Source organism: Fulmarus glacialis, unplaced genomic scaffold (genome assembly GCF_000690835.1).
Source record: "Fulmarus glacialis isolate BGI_N327 unplaced genomic scaffold, ASM69083v1 scaffold47423, whole genome shotgun sequence".
NCBI lineage: Eukaryota > Metazoa > Chordata > Aves > Procellariiformes > Procellariidae > Fulmarus > Fulmarus glacialis.
Genome location: NW_009203252.1, coordinates 57570 through 66479, shown reverse-complemented (window position 1 = coordinate 66479; position 8910 = coordinate 57570). Strand labels below are relative to the sequence as shown.

Sequence of the window (8910 nt, the reverse complement as noted above, 5' to 3'; positions counted from 1 at the left end):
TTTTATGGTGCAGAAAGCATGCTTTATTTCAAATGAACAATTCTATCTCAAGGAGGTTCAACAGCTAACAAGATTTATTACTACATTAGGAGAACTAAAGCAAATTGAAGTGCAGGGCGGTATTTGATGTTGTAACAACAGTTTGTTTTCAAACTGTGGTTCCTTGCTTAGTTGCCTGGAAGTGACTACTGGATGTCTAATACTACCACACAAACTCAATCACTGCACCCTACGAACCTCCGAGAGGGGGTACTGCTGCTGCACTTGAGTACCTAAATAGCTTCATTGATTAAGGGGATGGCCAGGTGATGTTACTTTTTAAAAACTATTCAGGCAGTCAGTATGTCAGAAACAGTACGCAGGCAGTGGGTGAACAAAGTGCTGGCCGCTTGCACTTTGTCCAAAAATTGTCAGTCAGGTATGGAAATTATGACATAATCAGATCCAATGTAAAACGTTAAAGCAATGCTTACAGGAGGGTAATTGCAAACATCACCAATGCCTTACATTTCTGATTCAACATAAATATTTGTGCATGTATGAAGTACTATGCACGGTATCATCTCTTAGATGTAGGTAGTCTTCAACAGGGAGCCTCTCTACCTGTTGAGGCGTTCTTAGACATCAACAATGAGTTGAGGCGCAAAAATTAGTTAAATGTTGAGCAGGGTAGTCGTTTGCTAGGAAACTTTCTCCTACCAACTGTTAGTTCCAAAAGTTACGTTTCAAAATGTCATAAAGTAAATGGTACAAAACTTCATAACCGTTAACTTCGGCTATATACAGTATGTACATGTCAGTGAAAAAAGTGTTTAAAATTCTTAGGTCAATAATGACTATAAGTCATAATGTATAGCTCTGGACTTTGTCTCATTCAGGTAGGTACAAAAATATTTTTTTTTTTATATTTACAGATCAGATATTTCAGTCCATATACGAATCACTTGTAAAAAGACAAGTGTAAATAATACAGATCAAGCTCTCTAAATTGATCGAATATTAATATTCACAGTGGCAGAATCGGTACCAAATTCATTTCCTAAATTTAGGGTATAAAGTCCACCGTCGTTCTTCTGGACATCCATGATGATCAGAGTGGTTAGATCTTCACTGGTTTCAATGTGGAATCTCCCTTGCTGGTCCTGGCTGGTAATTTTTCTCCCTCTGCAGTACCATGTTATTTCAGGAGCAGGTTCACCCGAAAAGGCACAAGATAGTGTGAGAACTTTTCCTTCATCAATGCTGATATCAGATGGGAGAGCTTCAATTTTGGGTGGTACTCCTTTATAAAACAGGAGAAGAAAGGCCAAGTTAGTCTGTTTCCACTAAGCCATGCAGCAGGTTTACTCTGAGGACTACTTCAGGATATTTGAAGCACTAACTCTACCAGTAACTGTATTGCTCACCTCTCAGACCTGATTTAAGCATTTTACTAGTTGAACTCTCCAGTTGAGCCATACTAGATTTCCCCATAATACTGCTGGAGCTCATCTCTACAATGGATTCTTTCATGGAGGACATGCTTTTGGCAGACATGCTTGCAAATTTCATTTCAGTCATGCTGCTACTGCTGAAACTGCTGAATGAAGCCTCTTGTTTAGAAGAAGCCATTTGAAAGGACTGAGAAGAAAAACTTTCGTGCATGCTTGCGTCGCCACTTGTCTTCACTACTACCTCTTTTGGAGGTTCTTCAATTAGAGCTGGGGAGCATCGCAAACATAGAAGGAAAAACCAATAACGTCACATTAACAAACGAAGTCATGCAGTTCTATATGGTTAATTTTACAAAAATAAGAGACAGCACAGTATGCTTTCAATGGAAAACTGCAGTGCAGTATAAAATTGTTTACAGTCTTCTGATTCAAGATGTCCAAATTACAAACTAATTTATAAATGAAACAAATAGGAAATGGCACTGCTACCAGTATGTATGAGCCTGAAGGAAAAACATACTTAAGAAATAGGTCATCACACAGCATTTCCTATTAGAACCATTACTAGAATTAGACAGTGAGAAATTGTGTGTTCACGTTTGTAGCAGTTGTGAGACATTTTCAAGTTCTTACGTGGTATAGGAAAGTCTGTATTTCACTGCATTGTTCTGTAGCTATTAAAGGCAACAGACAAGCTCAATCACTGTAGCTTTCCTTTAAACCCAGGCACAGTCATACAAGCAAATCATAGCAATCCCTTGATGCTAGGAACTGGGTTATGGTACAGCCAATAAAATACTAAGCCCAGTTCAGTTATGGCTAAATTACCGTAAACATTTTTAACTGTTTTATTGGAACTGTTTTATTTAACTTTGTTTTATTGGAACAGATTCTGTTAGTAAATGAGGAAAGAGTAATTGCCAGCACCAAGGTCTTAACGCAGTCATCCTAGAAGGAATGATCATAGCCTTCTGTTAACATGCATCTACTGATGTAATAGAGCATCTGTTTGCTCTTCTGTGGGAGTTATAAAGATTTATAATGCTGTTTTAGTTCAGTATATATAATATACAAAAGAAATAGGAACTTGTTTAAATACCTTAATCAACATTACTAGTGGCTTTTATCATAAGTCGTTTTAGTAGACACACCACAGCAAAAAGTTGTGATTAGTCTGAACACAAGACCCAGAGAGCACACTTACGGTGTACAGTCAAAGATGCTGTAGCAGAGCACTGCCCGTGGTAATTTTTTGCTTTGACTGTGTATTTTCCGGTGTCACTCACTGCGGCATTTCGAATCTCAAGAGAATATGTGTTTTTAGAGCGTGTTACTCTGATGTGTGATGAAACAACAATCTGAGGAGGGAAAAAATGGTTTCCTTAAGATCAAGTTTATGAATAATTACAATTTTTCAAGTAAATATATTAAATAAATACTTACAAGTTGATTGTTCTTAAACCACTCAATTTCAGGAGAAGGATCCCCAGAAACTTCACAGGTGAACAATACATCTTGTCCTTCATTGACATTTTGAGACTTAGGCTGCATGATGAATGCTGGTTCGTTGGAGCGCTCTTTAGAAAAGGTCAGAACATACTGGCATTTAATAATGCCTTCATCAGTTTTACCCTCACAGGTGAGTATACCTTCATCTTTATTACTAGCCTTTTTGATAGTTAGCGTGTGATCACTTCCAGAGACACCGTATCTGTAATCATCTGAATTTCTCAGCTCCATTCCATTCAGCACCCATTTTACTTCAGAGGCACCAGGAATGTTGGCTTTCAGCGTCACTTTCTGCCCTTCGGACACTGTCATTTTAGTTGAAGAAGCTTTAATTTCTGCTTTCAATTGTTTGATGTCTTCAGTAACAACTGACCTTTTAATGACTTCTTGAACTGCTGCTTTTTCTTCAGTTGCCACTGCTGATTTCTTCTGGGTAGAAACTGTAAGCACCTCATCTTCTTTCTGAACCGATTTATGAGTTTCAGATATTCCTCTTACCTGGGAATGGATGTTTTTAAATACTTGGCCAGTAAACTGGAAGTTAGTTTTTGAAACACCTCCTTCCCCAATAATTTCACAGGTGTATTCTCCTTTATCAGATTCTGTGAGCTCATGGATTTTGAGCTCATAGGTGCCATCTGCTGCATAATGAAACTTGAAATGATGGTCGTCTTTCAGTTTTTTGCCATCCTTATACCAAGCCACTTCTCTGACACTTAAAACACTGCTTTCAACTGCACAGGATAACTTTACCTTATCTCCAAGAGCTTCTGCTTTCAGATGCTGTTTTATCTTTGGTGGAGAAGCAGTCGGTAATTGTACTTTCTCTGCTGGTACTGTTTTGTCTCCAGGTGGTGACTTTGCTTTTGGGGGGCTGCTGATGGGTTCAGGAGATTTCACTCGTTTAGGAGACTTAACTGGCTCTGGAGACTTTACACGAGGCTCAGGAGATTTGAGTGTTGGAGGTGATGTAATTGCTTTTTCAGGAATTTTTGTTCTTTGAATGGTCAAAGTAAAATGCGCTTCCTGTCTTCCTTCAGAGTTTTCCACCACAACAGTGTAGCTTCCTTCATCTGACATCTGGACCAAAGAAATTTCAAAGGTAGACTTGTACTGTGTTCGTGTTACTTGGAAGCGCCTCGAAGAAACAATGGGTTGACCTGCACGGAGCCATGTTATTGTTGGTGCTGGTTCACCGTCAACATCACAGGAAAATCTTGCAGTTTCCCCTTCAGAAACTGTGATTGACCGTGGTTTTGTAAGGATTGTTGCTGGCAGAGTGCTTTTAAATGCCTTGTGTACAGTCCTTTCTTCCAATGATTTCTCTTCAGCTGCACTGATTTTTTCTTCAGAAGCAGCGTAGTGTTCATATGATAAAAGTGATTCTCTTGTTGCTGACATTTCTGATTTGACCTCTCTTACTGAGGAACTTGCTTCTGTAGCAGATGCTTTCTTAAATGAGGAGACTGCATATGCCTCTGTTTTTGTCAAGTCAGGTAAAATCGACCTTGGTACTTCTTCATCTCTCCGCTGGGAAGAGTATGTAACGTAATCTCCTCCAGTAACATCTAGTGTTGCATAATCAGAGCATTCCCCTTTGTAGTTTGTGCATACAGCCCGGTATGTTCCGCTGTCATCAATGTGGCAGTCGAGAATCTCCAGAGTTAATACACCGCTGGTATTAGTAAAATGTATCTTACTGCTCTCCTGGAGCTCAATACCGTTATGGTACCACTTCACTTCAGCAGTTGGTTTTGACTGGACATTTAGAATGAACCTGGTATTATGGCCACAGGGTACCCGGTGTGAGCGCATTCTCAGGGTAATGCGAGGGGCATGGTCAAGGGTGAAAGGCTGCTGAGTCAGAACTTCATATTTCCTTTCCATAGTTTTCTGAGTTTTCAAAGCAGATTTCATGGACTCATATCTAGAAAATATATCAAATCTTGCCATCCTCTCAAACCGAGAGAGCGATCTTTCACTAGAAACTGGGCTAGGTGAGCGTGGTCGAGTTCTCTCTGGTGTTGGGGATCTTCTCTCACTTTCTTCAGGAGGCCTTGAGCGAGGTCGAATTAATTCAGATACAGGACGCATCAACTCAATGTAAGTTGGAGAAAGAGATCTTCTTCTCCTTAGTAATCTAGAGGGAGGTGAAAATTCCCTGTGAACGTGTTGCACCATTTCTATTTCTTCTTCTTCTTCTGATGTGATCTCAGTTATTTCTCTTCCCCTCCTTCTCCGGAGTCTCCTCTTTTCCTCCTCTGCCATATATTCGAGCTCACTCCTGTATTCAGAGAGTCGTTGAGCAGTGCCAACAGGACGGAGCAATTCTTCATCCTCTCTTTCATCCATTATTCTTTGCTTTTGTTTAGGTGGTCTGTAGGCAGCCCTGTCATGGCGTTGACGAAGCTCTGCATAGCTTGCACTGGTCTCAGCTTTAGTTGGGATGTGATAGCTTGAATACCTCAGGTCTCTTTTTCTTTCTTCCTCTGAACTGACCTGTGCTCCTGCAGTAGAATACCGAAGGGCAGACAGTTCAAAGCGTGGGGGGCTTCTACTTGGTGGGGAAGCAGAAAAGCCTAACTCCAGCTCTTCTTCAAGGCGCAGTCTTTCCTCTTCAGTTCTCTTCATGGCTAAATAGTCATCAATAGGCAGGAGTAATTCCTCGTCAGACAAGTCACCAAGCGATCGCCTTCTTGGTCTATAGTAATATTCGTAGTCTGGAGATGGGATATGCCGACGTGCTGGTCTCACAATTTCAAGGTCGTCTTGTGTTAGCTTTGGTATGCGCCATTTAGGCTTATACTGATCAGAAATGCGTGGCAGTGGCATCACGTAGAATTGCTCCCACCTGGAAAGACGTATGCGTTTCTGGCGTTTCTGAACAGTTCTCTCAAGTTTTCCTGGCATTTCGTACTGGTCTCGCAGCCTCTTGTACCACTTCATGTCTGACAGAGGCACAAAATGTTTAATGTTCTGATCTTCCTCAACAGTAGTGCGCACATGTTTGCGAGGCTCTGGGACCTCGTACGGCATACGAAGTCTTCTTTCTTCCTTCTTTTCTTCTTTCTTAATTTCGTATTCACCTTTGACGGTCTTAGTGCTAACAGCTGGTTTATATAAGATAGCAGCTTCTCTGAGAGCCTCTTGTGCAGTTTGTGTCAGTGGAACAGCTTCAACCCCAGAAAGGATTTCTGCCATTCGTAAGGTCTTGTCAATTTGCCTCTGTACGTGCTTCTCCCGCTCTTCTTCAGTCTTGTACTCACGCTTGACATATTTCAAGCGTTCAACTTTTAGATAAGCCTGACAGCTTGTAGATCCAGCACTGTTTGTAGCAGTAACTCTGTAATAACCACTGTCTTCTGGTAAAGTATCTCTGATATGCAAAGCATAATAGTCTAAACCTTCATGAATTATATCAAAGTTAGGACCAAAGGATAGAGGTTGACCATCTTTCTCCCATTTCAGCGTTGGTTTTGGTACACCAGACACCCTGATCTCAAAACTGACATTTTGGCCTTCTTGACATTCGGCATTTGCCAGCAGTCTTTTAAACATTGGCCTTAGTGTGGCGTCTGCTGGAGGTGGATGTGGAATCACAGTCAGCTTAGCTTTGCAGCTGTCTTCACCATATTTATTGCGTGCCACAATACTGTATTCAGCATCATCCTCTTCAGTGACTTTATTGATGATGAGTTGATAAAGACCCTTGTCTGATTCAAAAGTATACTTCTTATCATCATCACCAGGTTTGATTTTCTGGCCTGATTTGAACCATGTTAAACGAGGTTCTGGGTGAACTGTTATAGTTACTCCGAATCTGACATTTTCTCCAACATATGCAGTGCGGTTATACAAAGGCAGAGTAAATTCTGGTGGACGCTCTAATAGTCTCATAGTATCAACTCGTCGTTTCACTTTCCTAACAGTTCTGCATCTGTAGTGCTCAGAAATTTCTCTCACACCTTTAACAAAAAGTTCTGCATAAGAGCTGTCTTCACCATAGTCATTTACTACCTTGCATCTGTAGGTACCATCATCGGATTTAGAAACATCTTTGACGTACATGGTTGCCACACCTTCTTCATATTTGATTTCATATTTCTCATTGCTTTCTAATTGCCTCATACCAAAATACCATGTGACTTGTGTGGACTGATCATAGTTTTCAATCCTACATACGTATTTGGCATGCCCTCCTTCTTCTGTAACAGTATGCTTTATCTGCCCAGCAATGGGACCAATGTCTATTGGCGCAACTTTAACTTTAGCCACCGTTACGCCTTTCTGAGATCTAATCGCGCCTCCACAGGAAATGCGGGCTACTGACACAACTGTGTTCCACTCCTTCTTTACTAGAGTTTGGTAGTAACGCCTGTGCCTCAAGGTCTTGATGACTTTAGTGCTGGTCTTTTCTGTCTGCTGTTTTAGCCACACATGGTTAAGTGCTTCAGCAGCTGTCATCCGAGCTTTTCTTTCCTTTACTAGTAGGCGATCAATGAAGTCCATGGCCTCAATGCTTATGTCTTTGAATGCTTCATCATCAAAGTTGTATTCAGCATTTAGAATATTTTCAATAACTTGTTGGTTTGTTTCAGCAATGAAAGGATTAATGCCACTGAGAAGTATATATGTTAGAGCACCAACAGACCACATGTCAGTAGCTGTGCTGACCAAATCATGATGATGTACTTCAGGCGCATAATATTCAGGAGAGGTGAACTGGAGCCTAAAGCTGTCTCCAGGCTTCAACTGTCTGGCTTGACCAAATTCAACAATTTTAACTACGGAGCTTCTTCTTGTGAAGTAAATAATATTGTCTGGTTTAATATCAAAATGTCCAATGCTGTGGCGATGTAAAAATTCTAGTGCATCGCAGACCTGGCGTATGTAACTTACTATTTCTCTTTCATTCAGTTCAAATGAAGCTGTGCTGATTCTTTCAAAGATGTCAACTCCAGAAATGAATTCAAAGATCATGACCAATTCTTCTAGGCTCTCAAATGATTCATGAAGATACAGGATATTTCGGTGCCTAGCAATGTTTAGAATGGAAATTTCTTTCTTTACCAAAACTTGGTCAGCACCCTTTACTTTGACAAACTTGGCCAGGTAAGTCTTTTTTGAAACTGCCTCAACACAACGGTGTGTAATGCCAAACTGCCCACGTCCAAGCTCTTCTGCAATCATATATTTGTCATAGAGTTCCTTTGTAGAATAGTGAGCTGCTTTAACTGTGGTGACTTCTCTGGTTTCATCAACTTCTTCATCATAGTTCATTACTCTGGTCTTATCTTCCTTTGTTATAATTGGATCAGTAGGTTCAGAAGGCTGGCTTTGGCCAAACTTGTTCTCTGCAATTACACGGAACTGGTAGGTGGTCTTGCCAAATAGGTTCACCACTGTGTATCGTGTATCACGAGCTTGTGCAACACGTATCCATCGCTCTGCTGTTGTAGCACGTTTCTCAATAATGTAGTTTATGATTCTGCTTCCACCATCAGTAGCTGGTTCATTCCAGGTTAAGTTGACTGAATCCCTTGAAATGTCAGTTACCTTCAGACCTCTTGGTGGATCAGGCACATCAGCCACATCTAATTCAACTGTTTTTTGATCGATTCCAAATCTGTTTTTGGCACAAACAATGTAAAACCCTGCATCTTTTCTGTCAACACCATTTGGGAAAACCAGAGATGTGAATGATCGCGTAACAATGACTTGGTAGTGTCCATTAGTATCGATGAGGTCTTGTCCCTTCTGCCACGTGATCACAGGGTGAGGCTTGCCACTGAATGGAATTTTGATGCTCACTACTTCCCCTCGGAGGGCATGAACGGCTCCCATGCCTTCCAGGTTTTTGGGCAAGTGAATCTTTGCAGGAACTGGAATAGAAACAGGAAGAAAAAACAACACATGACAAAAAGCACATGAGAAAAGCACCAATAGTCTAAATATTCAAAGCTTAAAA

At 40.8% G+C, this 8910-nt stretch overlaps 1 protein-coding gene across 1 annotated transcript in view; it reads right to left on the bottom strand.

Moving 5' to 3' along the window:
• TTN (titin) overlaps nt 1–8910 on the bottom strand; it is a gene marked incomplete at its 5' end in the record, with an annotated part of 65900 nt that continues 56990 nt past the window's right edge. Inside the window, 4 exons of the mRNA XM_009574570.1 lie at nt 1–1282; nt 1407–1700; nt 2638–2791; nt 2877–8824. Of these exons, the coding sequence (XP_009572865.1) occupies nt 984–1282; nt 1407–1700; nt 2638–2791; nt 2877–8824 (6695 nt within the window). The remainder of the gene's footprint in view (nt 1283–1406; nt 1701–2637; nt 2792–2876; nt 8825–8910) is intronic.